The 15,477-nt window shown below is 38.0% G+C and overlaps 1 protein-coding gene across 2 annotated transcripts in view; it reads right to left on the bottom strand.

Moving 5' to 3' along the window:
- Positions 1–15,477, bottom strand: part of IL13RA1 (interleukin 13 receptor subunit alpha 1) — an 80,468-nt gene that overhangs the window by 51,474 nt on the left and 13,517 nt on the right. For both annotated transcript variants that reach the window (XM_037021223.2, XM_037021222.2), the window contains exon 4: positions 14,870–14,990. In XM_037021223.2, coding sequence (XP_036877118.1) covers positions 14,870–14,990 — 121 coding nt within the window. The remainder of the gene's footprint in view (positions 1–14,869; positions 14,991–15,477) is intronic.

Consider the following 15,477-nt stretch of genomic DNA (forward strand, 5'->3'; position numbering starts at 1 on the left):
ACAAAATAGACTTCAAAACAAAGAAAGTGACAAGAGATAAAGAAGGACACTACATAATGATAAAGGGCTCAGTCCAACAAGAGGATATAACCATTCTAAATATATATGCACCCAACACAGGAGCACCAGCATTTGTGAAACAAATCCTAACAGAACTAAAGAGGGAAATACACTGGAATGCATTCATCTTAGGAGACTTCAACACACCACTCACCCCGAAGGATAGATCCACCTGGCAGAAAATAAGTAAGGACACACAGGCATTGAAAAACACACTAGAACAGATGGACCTAACAGACATCTATAGAACTCTACATCCAAAAGCAACAGGATATACATTCTTCTCAAGTGCACATGAAACATTCTCCAGAATAGACCACATACTAGCTCACAAAAAGAGCCTCAGTAAATTCCAAAATATTGAAATTCTACCAACCAATTTTTCAGACCACAAAGGTATAAAAGTAGAAATAAATTCAACAAAGAAAACAAAAAGGCTCACAAACACATGGAGGCTTAACAACATGCTTCTAAATAATCAATGGGTCAATGAACAAATCAAAATAGAGATCAAGGAATACAGAGAAACAAATGACAACAACAACACAAAGCCCCAACTTCTGTGGGACGCAGCAAAAGCAGTCTTAAGAGGAATGTATATAGCGATCCAGGCACACCTGAAGAAGGAAGAACAATCCCAAATGAATAGTCTAACATCACAACTATCGAAACTGGAAAAAGAAGAACAAATGAGGCCTAAAGTCAGAAGAAAGAGGGACATAATAAAGAACAGAGAAGAAATAAACAAAATTGAGAAGAATAAAACAATAGCAAAAATCAATGAAACCAAGAGCTGGTTCTTTAAGAAAATAAACAAAATAGATAAGGCTCTAGCCAAACTGATTAAGAGAAAAAGAGAATCAACACAAATCAACATAATCAGAAATGAGAATGGAAAAATCACGACAGACCCCACAGAAATACAAAGAATTATTAAAGACTACTATGAAAACCTATATGCCAACAAGCTGGAAAACTTAGAAGAAATGGACAACTTCCTAGAAAAATACAACCTCCCAAGACTGACCAAGAAAGAAACACAAAAGTTAAACAAAGCAATTACGAGCAAAGGAATTGAAACAGTAATCAAAAAACTACCCAAGAACAAAACCCCAGGGCCAGACGGATTTACCTCGGAATTTTATCAGACACACAGAGAAGACAAAATACCCATTCTCCTTAAAGTGTTCCAAAAAATAGAAGAGGAGGGAATACTCCCAAACTCATTCTATGAAGCCAACATCACCCTAATACCAAAACCAGGCAAAGACCCCACCAAAAAAGAAAATTACAGACCAATATCCCTGATGAATGTAGATGCAAAAATACTCAATAAAATATTAGCAAACAGAATTCAACAGTATATCAAAAGAATCATACACCATGACCAAGTGGGATTCATCCCAGTGATGCAAGGATGGTACAACATTTGAAAATCCATCAACATCATCCACCACATCAACAAAAAGAAAGACAAAAACCACATGATCATCTCCATAGATGCTGAGAAAGCATTTGACAAAATTCAACATCCATTCATGATAAAAACTCTCAGCAAAATGGGAATAGAGGGCAAGTACCTCAACATAATAAAGGCCATATATGATAAACCCACAGCCAGCATTATACTGAACAGCGAGAAGCTGAAAGCATTTCCACTGAGATCGGGAACCAGACAGGGATGCCCACTCTCCCCACTGTTATTTAACATAGTACTGGAGGTCCTAGCCACGGCAATCAGACAAAACAAAAAAATACAAGGAATCCAGATTGGTAAAGAAGAAGTTAAACTGTCCCTAGTTGCAGATGATATGATACTGTACATAAAAAACCCTAAAGACTCCACTCCAAAACTACTAGAACTGATATCACAATACAGCAAAGTTGCAGGATAGAAAATTAACACACAGAAATCTGTAGCTTTCTTATACACTAACAATGAACCAATAGAAAGAGAAATCAGGAAAACAATTCCATTCACCATTGCATAAAAAAAAAATACTTAGGAATAAACCTACCCAAGGAAATGGAAGACTTATACTCTGAAAACTACAAGTCACTCTTAAGAGAAATTAAAGGGGACACTAACAAATGGAAACTCATCCCCTGCTCATGGCTAGGAAGAATTAATATCATCAAAATGGCCATCCTGCCTAAAGCAATATACAGATAGATGCAATCCCTATCAAATTACCAGCAGCATTCTTCAATGAATTGGAACAAATAATTCAAAAATTCATATGGAAACACCAAAGACCCCGAATAGCCAAAGCAATCCTGAGAAAGAAGAATAAAGTAGGGGGGAATCTCACTCCCCAACTTCAAGCTCTACTACAAAGCCATAGTAATCAAGACAATTTGGTACTGGCACAAGAACAGAGCCACAGACCAGTGGAACAGATTAGAGACTCCAGAAATTAACCCAAACATATATGGCCAATTAATATTCAATAAAGGAGCCATGGACATACAATGTCAAAATGACAGTCTCTTCAACAGATGGTGCTGGCAAAACTGGACAGCTACATGTAGGAGAATGAAACTGGACCTTTGTCTAAACCCATATACAAAGGTAAACTCAAAATGGATCAAAGACCTGAATGTAAGTCATGAAACCATTAAACTCTTGGAAAAAAAACATAGGCAAAAACCTCTTAGACATAAACATGAGTGACCTCTTCTTGAACATATCTCCCTGGGCAAGGAAAACAACAGCAAAAATGAACAAGTGGGACTACATTAAGCTGAAAAGCTTCTGTACAGCGAAAGACACCATCAATAGAACAAAAAGGAACCCTAGAGTATGGGAGAATATATTTGAAAATGACACATCCGATAAAGGCTTGACGTCCAGATTATATAAAGAGCTCACACGCCTCAACAAACAAAAAACAAATAACCCAATTAAAAAATGGGCAGAGGAACTGAACAGACAGTTCTCCAAAAAAGAAATACAGATGGCCAAGAGACACATGAAAAGATGCTCCACATCGCTAATTATCAGAGAAATGCAAATTAAAACTACAATGAGGTATCACCTCACACCAGTAAGGATGGCTGCCATCCAAAAGACAAACAACAACAAATGTTGGCGAGGCTGTGGAGAAAGGGGAACCCTCCTACACTGCTGGTGGGAATGTAAATTAGTTCAACCATTGTGGAAAGCAGTATGGAGGTTCATCAAAATGCTCAAAACACACCTACCATTTGACCCAGGAATTCCACTCCTAGGAATTTACCCTAAGAACGCAGCAATCAAGTTTGAGAAAGACAGATGCACCCCTATGTTTATTGCAGCACTATTTACAATAGCCAAGAATTGGAAGCAACCTAAATGTCCATCGGTAGATGAGTGGATAAAGAAGAAGTGGTACATCTACACAATGGAATACTACTCAGCCATAAGAAGAGAAAAAAGCCTACCATTTGCAGGAACATGGATGGAGCTGGAGAGTATTATGCTCAGTGAAATAAGCAAAGCAGAGAAAGAGAAATACCAAATGATTTCACTCATCTGAGGAGTATAAGAACAAAGGAAAAACTGAAGGAACAAAACAGCAGTGGAATTACAGAACCCAAAAATAGGCTAACAGGTTCCAAAGGGAAAGGAATGGGGGAGGATGGGTGGGCAGGGGGGTTAAGGGGGGGAAGAAGGGGGGTATTAAGATTAGCATGCATGGGGGGTGCAGGGAGAAAGGGGAGAGAGGGCTGTACAACACAGAGAGGACAAGTAGTGATTCTACATTTTGCTATACTGATGGGCAGTGACCGTAAGGTGGTTTTTAGGGGGGACCTGATATAGGGGAGAGCATAGTAAACATAGTATTCTTCATGTAAGTGTAGATTAAAGACTTAAAAAAAAAAAAGAAAGTAAGAAAAGAGGGATTACTCCGTGATAGGATAAAACAATTGGTAAATCAAAGATTAACGCATGCTTTAAATATCCTTAATGTTGATCACTTAAAGGGTGTCAGATGATCAGCTATGGAGGCACTCTTTTCTGATATTATTCCTTTCTCTTAATAAAAATTTAAAAAAAAAGCAGTTCCTGTGTGCTGACCTCCAATGAGTTCTATACAGTGGTATAGAGGGCATGTCAAAGTATAGGCAAAGGGTCTGTTTGTTTCTATGCAGAAGATCAAGGCCTAGCTTGGCTACCCAAAAAATGAACTAAGATACGATATGAGGAGGAGCTTCCAGCATCAGCACTCTCTGGAGGACTCGTGCCGGGGGATGAGCATCAAAAAGCCTCCACAGGGATCTGGACAATGCTGCGGTTGTGGCTGCGTCCACCCCACTGTTTCCTGGATTTGCCATTGGAATGAGGAGGGAGATGTCTAGGCTGGCATGTGCATACAGTGAGACAAAGAATTTGACCAGATCTGTACTGTTGGAACTCAATCAGGAGTTGGGAGGGGTGCAAGTTGTACCGCTCCAAAATCCTATGACTATAGACTATCTATGGTTAAAAGAACATATGGGATGTGAACAGATCCCAGAAATGGGTTGCTTTAATTTGTCTGATTTCTCTCAGACTGTTGAAGTACAGTTGGACAATATCCATCATATCATAGACTAATTTTCACAAATGCCTAGGGTGCCTAAATGGTTTTCTTGGCTTCACTGGAGATGGCTGGTAATTATAGATTTGCTTTGTTTATGTCACCATATTCCTATTATGTTAATATGTGTGTGCAAATTAGCTAGTAGTTTAAAACCTATACATACTTAAGGTACTCTACAAGAATATATGTCAAAGAAATAATCAATCCTCCCATGTTTTCTTCCATATGCTACCTCTATAGCTTTTCTTGTTCCTTCCTAATTACAACCCTTAAATAGAATTCGTGCCTCATATCGAATTTACCGAGTATCATAATTCCTCCAGGCAGTAAAGATACCTCGAGACAAGTGCTGGGCATAGAAGCCACAGGGCATAAATCTGCAAAGAAGTAAAACGCTAACCTTTTCAAACAATATGGCTTCTCTCTCACTTACCAACTTTACATTTGCCTGTATGGCCCTGGAAGATGACTGGTTAGCCAGAGACAGGTAAGATTCCTCAAGGGAGGAACAACCTAAGACAGGCACAGTTGCAGGGGGGCCATCAGGTGAGAAATTGGGGAACAACAGTGGTGAAGCTTAGAACCTCACCCCCCTGTGTTGAGAGAAAGCTTCTGCATCCATGGATGTTTTATTGCCCTTGTCTAGCTCGGATTAGCCCATAGTCTACAGGCACACACCTGATCATGTACAGTTGCTCTCTTACAACACTAAACTATGTTTTCTACCTTTATCTTGCATCTATCTACCACTTCAGCAGTTTATTAAAAATTAAAAAAATAATAATAATAAAGGGAGAAATGTGGGATCCACATATAAATCAAGTATAAAAATGAAACGAATATTCATATTTGACCTGATTGTTTATAGTTCATAATGCGTGATCAGAACCGAAAGTTTCTGTGATGAATGCCCTTGTACTCTTCACCATGTAAGAACTTATTCACTATGTAAGAATTCGTTCACTATGTAAGAACTTGTTCGTTATGCTTCAGAAGATTGGAGAGTGACGAGAACTAGGCTTGAGATGGATTAATGATTGTGCATTGAGCATTGACCCCCCTATACAGAATTTTATTGTTGTTAACAACCATTTGATCAATAAATATGAGAGATGCCCTCTCAAAAAAAAAAAAGTTCTCAGCACACTTAGATAATAAGAGAATTTCCTTAGCTTGATGGAGATTGTCTACAAAAAAACCTACAGATGATAGTGGTGAAACATTTAATAAATATTCAGTAAGATCTATGCTAGGTTGTCCACCCCAACTTCTTGTAGATAATACACTAAGGGTTTTAGACAGGGAAATACAGCAATAATATTGGGAAAGAAAGAAATCTGTCTTCACTCACAGAGAGCATGCTTGCTTACAAATAAAGTCCTAAGGATTCTACAAAATTAATAAGTAAAGTTATTATGACCATGATACAAAGTCAACACACAATAAATCACTGCATTTCTTTATACTAGAAATGGAAATTTTAAAATCCTATTTACAAGAGTATCATAAAACATGATGTTTCTAGGCACAAATTTAACAAAAGATGTTCAAGACCTTGTGTCTAAAAGCCATGATAGTACTAAGAGAAATTAAAGACAATTAAACAAATATATAGCCATACCACATAGATTGAAAAAGTCCATATTAAGATATCTACTCTCTCCAAATTCATCTATAGATTCATGTAGTGCCGATCAGAATCTCACCAAGCACTTTTTTTACAAATTGATATGATTTGAAAATGTATATGAAAATCCAAAGAATGCAGAATAGTTTAAACAATTTTTTATTTTTAACCTAATTTTTCTTAATTTGAAGATATTTTTAGAAATGAGTCAAATTAGTGACATAAGTCGCCTGTGTATACATAGGGGACAATATATAAGGCAGGTGTTTCCAAAATTGTGTTTTTTTAGAACACTAGTACCTTCAAGATGCTGATATGAGTTATGTGATGTAATATGACTGGTGAAAAATTACAAACAAAATGTTTATCATGAAAGACTTAATATTTTATAGGCTATGAATGATTCTAAAAGAAATTTAGCTGTTTGGTTTTATTTAACATAATCTTCCAAACTTTTTGAATGAAGAGCCACTCTTTCTAAAAATTCCCACCCTTCAATTTAAAACTTTTTAATATCTTTACCTCTGTGCAACAGTGTGGGAAACACACACTAGCATTTTCTCTTTCATACCCTTGAATAAGGGAATAAAGGCAGATGCGTTGACACCACAAAAGAAGATAGAAAAGTTATTTCATTACAGCAAATATAATAGCTGATAGTAAAAATGCATAAACTATTCTCTCTTTAGAAACTATGTCCACTTTTATATATGGTTTTCACATAAATGACTGCATTTAACATAACTGTCATTTCAATACTTTAGTAGGCTAAAAATTATCTTAGGTGAAAGAGTTTATACCAATATTTCAAGATAACAGAGAGATTTGCACTTTTCACAATATCAGTGTATACTTGTTAAATGTGTCCATTGTGTTAGTTCATTGTCTGTTCTTATTTAATCACAGATTCCACGGAGGATCAGAATGTCTCCTATTTCTTTCCCCACTAAATGTAGTTAAGTGCTGCATATATACTCACTGGAAGTGCAATAAGTGTTCCTAATCAATATTTCATGGGAAGTATTTAGATTCAATAGCTCCAGATTTTTCACTTTTTAACTAAGATTTATATTGATAAATTTGTCTATTTTGTACTTAACATAATTAAAAATATACATATATCTGCAAAAAAAAAGAGTAAACTCATAATGGATCAAAGACCTGAATGTAAGTCATAAAACTATAAAACTCTTAGAAGAAAACATAGGGGAAAATCTCCTGAATAAAACATGAGCAACTTTTTCCTGAACGCATCTCCTTGAGCAAGGGAAAGAAAGCAAAAAGAACACAAGGGACTACATCAAACTAAAAAGCTCTGTACAGCAAAGGACACCATCAACAGAACAGAAAGGTACCCTACACTATGGGAGAATATATTTGTAAACAACATATCCAACAAGGGGTTAGCATCCAAAATATATAAAGAACTCAAATACCTCAATGACCAAAAAGCAAGTAACACGATTAAAAAACGGGTGGAGGACATGAACAGACAATTCTCCAAAGAAGAAATTCAGATGGCCAACAGACACATGAAAAGATGTTCCACACCATTAATCATCAGAGAAATGCAAATTAAAACCACAATGAGATATTACCTCACACCAGTTAGGATGGCCACCATCCAAAAGACAAACAACAACAAATGTTGACGAGGATGTAGAGAAAGGGGAACCCTCCTATACTGCTGGTGGGAATGTATATTAGTTCAACCATTGTGGAAAGCACTATGGAGGTTCCTCAAAAACTAAAAATAGAAATACCATTTGATCCGGGAATTCCACTCCTGGAATTTACCCAAAGAATACAAGTTCTCAGATTCAAAAAGACATATGCACCCCTATTTACAATAGCCAAGAAATGGAAGCAACCTAAGTGTCCATAAGTAAATGAATGGATAAAGAAGATTTGGTACATATACGCAATGGAATACTATTCAGCTATAAGAAAGAAACAAACCCTACCATTTGCAACAATATGGATGGAGCTGGAGGGAATTACGCTCAGTGAAATAAGCCAGGCAGAGAAAGACAAGTGCCAAATGATTTCCCTCATTTGTGGAATATAACAATGAAGCAAAACTGAAGGAACAAAACAGCAGCAGACTCACAGACTCCAAGAAGGGACTAGCGGGGAGGCATGGGGAAAGGTGGGTGGGGAGGGAGGAAGGGCTTGAGGGGTATTACGATTAGTAGACATGTTGTGTGTGGAGGGTCACAGGGAAGACAGTGTAGCACAGAGAAGACAAGTAGTCACGCTGTGGCATCTTACTACACTTATGGACAGTGACTGCAATGGGGTATGGGTGGGGACTTGATAATATGGGTAAATGTAGTAACCACATTGTTTTTTCATGTGAAACCTTCATAAGCATGTATATCAATAATACCTTAATAAAAATTTTATATAAATAAATAGTGCTGCAATAAACATAGGGGTGCATATGTCTTTTTGATTCTGGGATCTTGCTTTCTTAGGGTAAATTCCTAGGAGTGGAATTACTGGGTTAAATGGTATTTCTGTTCTTAGTTTTTTGAGGAATCTCCATATTGCTTTCCACAATGGTTAAACTAATTTACATTCCCACCAGCAGTGTAGGAAGGTTCCCCTTTCTCCACATCCTCACCAGCATTTGTTGTTGTTTGTCTTTTGGATGTTGACCATCCTAACTTGTTTGAGATGGGAAAAACTTTGCATTTCCCTGATGATTAGCGATGTGGAGCATCTTTTCATGTGCCTGTTGGCCATCTGAATTTTTTCTTTAGAGAAGTGTCTGTTCAGATCCTCTGCCCATTTTTTAATTTGGTTATTTGTATTTTGGGTGTTGAGTTATGGGAGTTCTTTTTATATTTTGGATGTTAACCCCATATTGGATAAGTCATTCACAAATATATCCTACCATACTGTAGGATGCCTTTTTGTTCTGCTGATGGTGTCCTTTGCTGTAGAGAATATTTAAGTTTGATGTAGTTCCACTTGCCCATTTTCTATTTTGTTTCCCTTGACCGAAGAGATGCGTCCAGAAAAAATTGCTCATACGTATGTTCAAGAGATTATTGCCTATGTTTTCTGTAAGAGTTTTATGTTTTCATGACTTACGTTCAGGTCTTTGACCCATTTCCTGTTTCCTTTTGTCTATGGAGTTAGACAATAATCCAGCTTTATTCTCTTACATGTAGCTGTCAGGTTTTCCTAATATGGCTAGTTTTTAGGTTAGACAGGCTTGGAATGTTTTCTGCCCATAGCCAAAAACAGAAACTGAAGAAACTTATGACATTTTTGTTACATAACTAAATAAACAATGTAGAAAATTAGTTTGTTTTCAAATAATGAAAGGAAATCTAATGGACTATTGACATTCCTTTTTCATTTTTGTATCCTGAGTATTTCACATATTCTCATGGATCCCAGACATTAAGTAAAAAAATTTTTTTTGTTGTAATTTAGAAAAAATAACAGAAAGAAAAAAATATTGGTTCTGAACAGACAGTTTTAGGGGACGTCTTGTGAAAGATTAGATAACAGCCTGAGATAGAAAGCATTTAACCCAATTAAAAAATGGGCAAAGGACTTGAATAGACATTTTTCCAAAGACATATAGATAGCCAACAGACACATGAAAAGATGCTCCACATCTCTACTCATCAGGGAAATATATTAACCACAATGAGTACATATTAACTCACCAATACACACCAATCAGAATAGCTACTATCCAAAAGACAAGAAATAGCAAGTGTTGGCAAGGAATTATGTAAATTGGCCTAGTCACTGTGGAAAACAATATGGAGGTTCTTCAGTAGATGAATGCGTAAAGATGATGTGGTACATATACATGTTGGAATATTATTCAGCCATTAAAAAGAATGAAATCTTACCATTTGTGACAATGTGGATGGACCTAGAAGTTACCATGCTAAGCAAAATAAGTCAGATAAAGAAAGACAAATACCATATGGTTTCACTTATATGTGGAATCTAAAAAACAAAACAGACCCATAAATATGGACAACAGACTTGGTTACCATGGGGGCAAGGGGAATGGCTGAAATAGGTGAAGGGGATAAAGATACAAACTTCAAATTATAAAACAAATTAATCTTAGGAATGGAACTATAACACAGAGAGTATAACCAATAATAATGCTTGACATCGAAACAGGGTAAGTAACTACACTTAACTGTGGCAAGCATTTAGTAATGTAGTAATTACTGAGTATGTTGTACATATGAAACCAATACAATATTGTATATCAACTATACTCCAATAAAAAAAGAAAAGAAGCCATTCAGGTGCTTCCTGTTAAAATTCACACACTGAAATCCTCCACAGAATTATAATGCAGACATAAGAAGGAAATGGACAATTTAAAGACAATTCCCCCAACTCTGAAGATGATTAACATGGTAAAAAACTCCCTGACATTCTTCGGCATAGCTAGTCTATACTTAGTAAGCTCAGGCTTCTTTCAGTACCAGACTATCTCTGCAGGACCACAAGTCATTGTTCTGGGGCTTCAAAATGACTCTACATTTTCTGATTGGGGATTAGGGAAACAGTCTCTGGCAGTGATTTAAACTGGCACCTAAACCAATTATCAAATGAATGAGCCTTGTGCCTCCCTTTCTTCTGCAGTTTTGATTGGAAAGGATCTCACTAGGGGAGAAGAGGGGAGGAGGAGGTTATGAGCTAGGTGCTGATAGAGTGAGGTGTGAGAAGAGGCCAGCAATGTGTACTGGCTGCATCTGCAAGGGAGGGGGATGAATCAACAACAGCGCTCTCACATACTGACTGCTAACTCTACACTGTCAGCAGGTAGGTGTGGCTCCAAACACTGCATACAGAAACAGCCTTCACAACAGCCTTAAGAAGTAGCACTATTATTACTATCCCCATTTTACAGATTACAAAAGTAAGGCTCAGACAGAAGGCACTTGACTAAAATCACACTGTTAGTAAGGAAGAAAGTTGGGATTTGAACCCAAGCAGTGTAGCTCCATGGAAGAATAAGCTGCAGGGTGGTGAAGGCAGAAGATACAGAATCTATGCACCAGCACTGTCCAGCACAATTTTCTGGGATTATGGAAACATTCAATATTTCTGCTATCCAATACATGAGCTACTAGCCACATGTGAAATTGGCTACTAAGACTAAGCAACCAGTGTTTTAACTTGATTTACTTTTAATTAATTTAAACTAAAATGTAAAGTCACCTGTGGCTAGTGACTCCTGTATTGGACAGTGTAAGTCTTGACCTACTGAAAGCAGCCATGCTGATGACCAACTCTGGGACTGTGTATGACAAGAAGTGATATATCCCTGATACCTACCCTCTCAGGAGCAAGTGAACCACCACTCTCTTAGGACGGCTTCTTGAGCCATCTCCAATGGTTATGGGTTTATACTCTGCACAAAGGCATCCAGTGAAGGCTGAAAGCCAGCCCAAGCACCATCTGCTGCCACCTTTGGCAAGTAGCTGCTGCATCAGCCCAGCGGAAGAGGAATACTTCAACCCAGAGGAAAAAGAAAGTTTTTTCAAATTGGTTGGTCCAGTTTTTTATAATATATTGACCCAGAGGGGGCACTGGTTTTGCAGTTTGCACTAAGACTTGCTTTGTGCTAGTATATGCCCCACGGCACTTCTTTATCTGTCTTACAAAAACTCCAGGGACTAGGCTACCATCTACCTCCAGCACCACCCTGATTCCTGTGTCTGAGTTACTTTCTTGCACAACCTGCCATGGAATGAGATGCAGCTTTAAGACTTCTTTCTTTCCTTTCCTTGTCCCTTCTATAGACACAGACTCTTAAAAGGTTTTCCCTGTGATTTTACCAATAACGACTCCAGGTAAAGCAAAAGAAGTTAATACCGCAATAAGCACAGAGCTGCTACAAATTTACGACATCTTAAAAGCCTATAGTAAGAGCTCTCTTCAGACTCCCCTGTAACATCATCAGAGCCAGGCTACTTCTTTTAAGGCTTAGTTCTCTGGCCCCTCCATTAACAATTCTTTGGGGAGTCAGATCTACTCAATCCTTCTCTCTTTTTATTCCTGAACTATAATGGTCCTGAGTGGCTTATTCCTCCTAAGTCCCCACCCCATCCCGAATGTTCCCTAGCTTTGGATCCTACCAAACATTCAAAACCTATTTATGGCACACCTACTATGTGTTAGTCACAGAGGAAAAGAAGATGCAACCCCTGTTTTCAAGGGAAATGGCAGCCTGGGGAGGGCTACCACTAAGTAAACAGGAAATGACAACACAATGCGTTGAGTATTATGACATTACAAAGTGCAAGGTACCAAGGCACACATCTAGACTTGAGAGGTCAAGGAAGACTTTCTGGAAAGGAAGTGATGTCTGAGCCAAAATACGGACAAACAAGAGGCATCCAGGTAAAAGGGCAAGGCCTGGGAAGCAAGCAAATGCAGAATGGTTCCACTAATATGTTTGAGTGTTTGAAGAGTCTGTTGAGGAACTGAGAGAAGTTCAAGAGGTGTGGGAGCACATGGAGGGAGCTGAGACTGAGGCTAAAGAGAGTGACAGGAACCAGATCATAAACAGCTTTGTCATGCTGAGGAGTTTGGACTTTATCAGCCACCAGGGAGCCACTGAAGGGTTTTAAGAAGAAACGAGTACAAGTGGGCAAGTGAAAGTACAAAACCTCAAATGGTAATTATTTATATGAGGAAAAAACCCCTCCAGACTGAATGAACCACACAGTCTCAGTGCCATCTGGTTCCACCCACAAGGCTCTCAACTTTGCCAGGAGTACCCTGTAGAATGGAGGAGCAGAGTGGATGCAAACCCTTAAGCATCTTTGGAGGTTTTTGTTCAAAAATTCATATGATTTTTGTATTCTATTCCATGATATAGCCATGAGTGTTTTGATATACCAAAAATACTTTTTGTCAAGTCATCAGGCAAACCAGAACATTCCAGGAGGAAAGACCATATTTACCCTATAGTTTCAGAAATCCTGGACATAGCCCTCCACACCACATTCTCTCAGACACAGTTTGAATGAATGATAGGAACGTGGACAAGGCTATGTGGAAAGCAGACTGCCAGTGGTAGCTTTCTTGCTTCTCTACCTGGTATCACACTGACTAAATAGCCCCCACTCCCCAGGTCACTCTTCCCTAGAGGCCAGCCTCATAGAACCCTGCCCCATCTTTGCAGTCTACCCCCTCATCAAAGCCTCACAGCCTTGCCCTGCCACCACCCCATGCTCTGTCCCAGCTTCTCCCAAGAGTTTGTCTGTACTCTCTGCAAGCCTGAATCATACACTCTTACTTTTATACAGGTAACTGTGTTTGGCACTGTCTCCCCCTCTACATTTCAAGCTTTTAGAGCAAAGAGACATGTTTCTTATCTCTGCTGCCCATTCAGTGCTTCATCCACAATGTGTGCCAAATAAAATTTTACTGAATTGGATGGATTCACCTGGTCCTCTCTTCCTAGTTCTGTTGTTAAATATTCTAGGTTCCAAAGGAAAGGAAATGATAAAAGATTAATTTATAAATTTAGCAAATTTTATAGACAGATGGAGTCACAAATATTATATATGTTATTTTGTGGGGAGCTAATCTATTTTTTCACCCTAGGCATGACATAATTTTCCTGTTTATAGGTAGACACAAATCACTCATACATTGCTGGCTGGAGTATAAAATGGAATAGTCAGCATTCTAGAAAATAGTTTGGCACTTTTATAAAACTAAATATGCAATTACTGTATCATCTAATGACTACACTATTGAGCATTTATTCCAGAAAAATGAAGTTATATTCACATAAAAACCAGAACCTGATATAAAATTTGTAACAGCATTATTCACAATTGCAAAAAACTGGAAACAGCTGAGATATTCTTCAATGAATAAATGGTTAAACAAAACTGGTCCATCCATATCATGGAATATGACTCGGTAATAAAAAGTAATGAACTATTGATGAACACAACTTGAATGGATCTCAAGGTGCAAAGTTAAAAGAAAAGCCAGCCTCAAAAGGTTATATGCTGCTGTATGATTCCAGTCCGTTAACATTCTTGAAATGAAAAATTACAGAGATAGAGAACAAATTAGTGGCTGCCAGAGATTAGAGACCTGGGAGAGAGGAGCACAGGGGGAAAAGGTACAGTAGGGAGGGGGGCAGGTCTATAAAAGGGCAACCCAAGGGATCCTTGCGGTTATGGAAATACTATCTACATGTTATAAAGCTGCAGAGAACGACACAACACACACACACGAGCCCATGTAACATTGGTGACATCTGAATAAGAGTCAGTGGATTGCACCACTGACTCTTTTCTGGTTTTGATATTGCACTCTAGTTATACAGAATGTTACCACTGGGAGAAACTGGGTGAAGGGCACACAGGGTCTCCCTGTACATTCTGGCAACATCATGTAGATCTATCTATAATTATTTTTTTAAAAAAGGAGACACCAAAAGCAGATGCATCTTCCACTGAAGCAAACTGCCCATCTCCTTGGGCTTGTAGAAAAGAATACACTGTTTGTTTTTTGTTTAAACTAGGTTAGAGCCAAAGGCTCCCAACACAATCACAATCACTCCCTCTGTGGTAAGTCCCCCACACACACTCACCAATAGTAGAGAATGTAGTTAGTGTCAGGACTTGTTTTCCTTCCAGGAAGCCAAGTACAATTCATGAGCTTCATGTAGTGCCAAATGCATTGCAGCTCAGTCACAGCGGACTCAGGATCACCTAGAATATTCAGCCAAGAATTTAGGACCCATTTTTTCTTGTGATGCAAACTAGCCTATCACTCTGGGCCCTGGGGAATGGTGGGGGTATTTCATGCTGCTTTCCCAGAAAGCTAATCCCTAATCTATCACCCATTTTATCCAGAAGACACCCGGATGGAGAAAACACCAGTCTAATTTGTCTACAACTCTCCTTAGCACCTTCTGATATTAAGAAATCATCTTTACTTCACTGACCCTAACTCTTGTATCCCTAACTAGAGAAAGCATCTGAAGGTCAAATAATATTTCAATCATAGGAAACAACTATAGAATTCATAAATGAATATGAAAATAAAACAACATCTATATAGACCTGTCTTTAAAAAAAACAAGTTTATAAATAATTTACCTTCCTGTCTTTTGATCAATACTGACAAATATTGTTTTAAAAATGAAAATTTTTTCCTGAAGCAATTTGGGGAAAGTAAGCATAATATAACTCTTAG

The sequence above is a fragment of the Manis javanica genome, chromosome X (genome assembly GCF_040802235.1).
Source record: "Manis javanica isolate MJ-LG chromosome X, MJ_LKY, whole genome shotgun sequence".
NCBI lineage: Eukaryota > Metazoa > Chordata > Mammalia > Pholidota > Manidae > Manis > Manis javanica.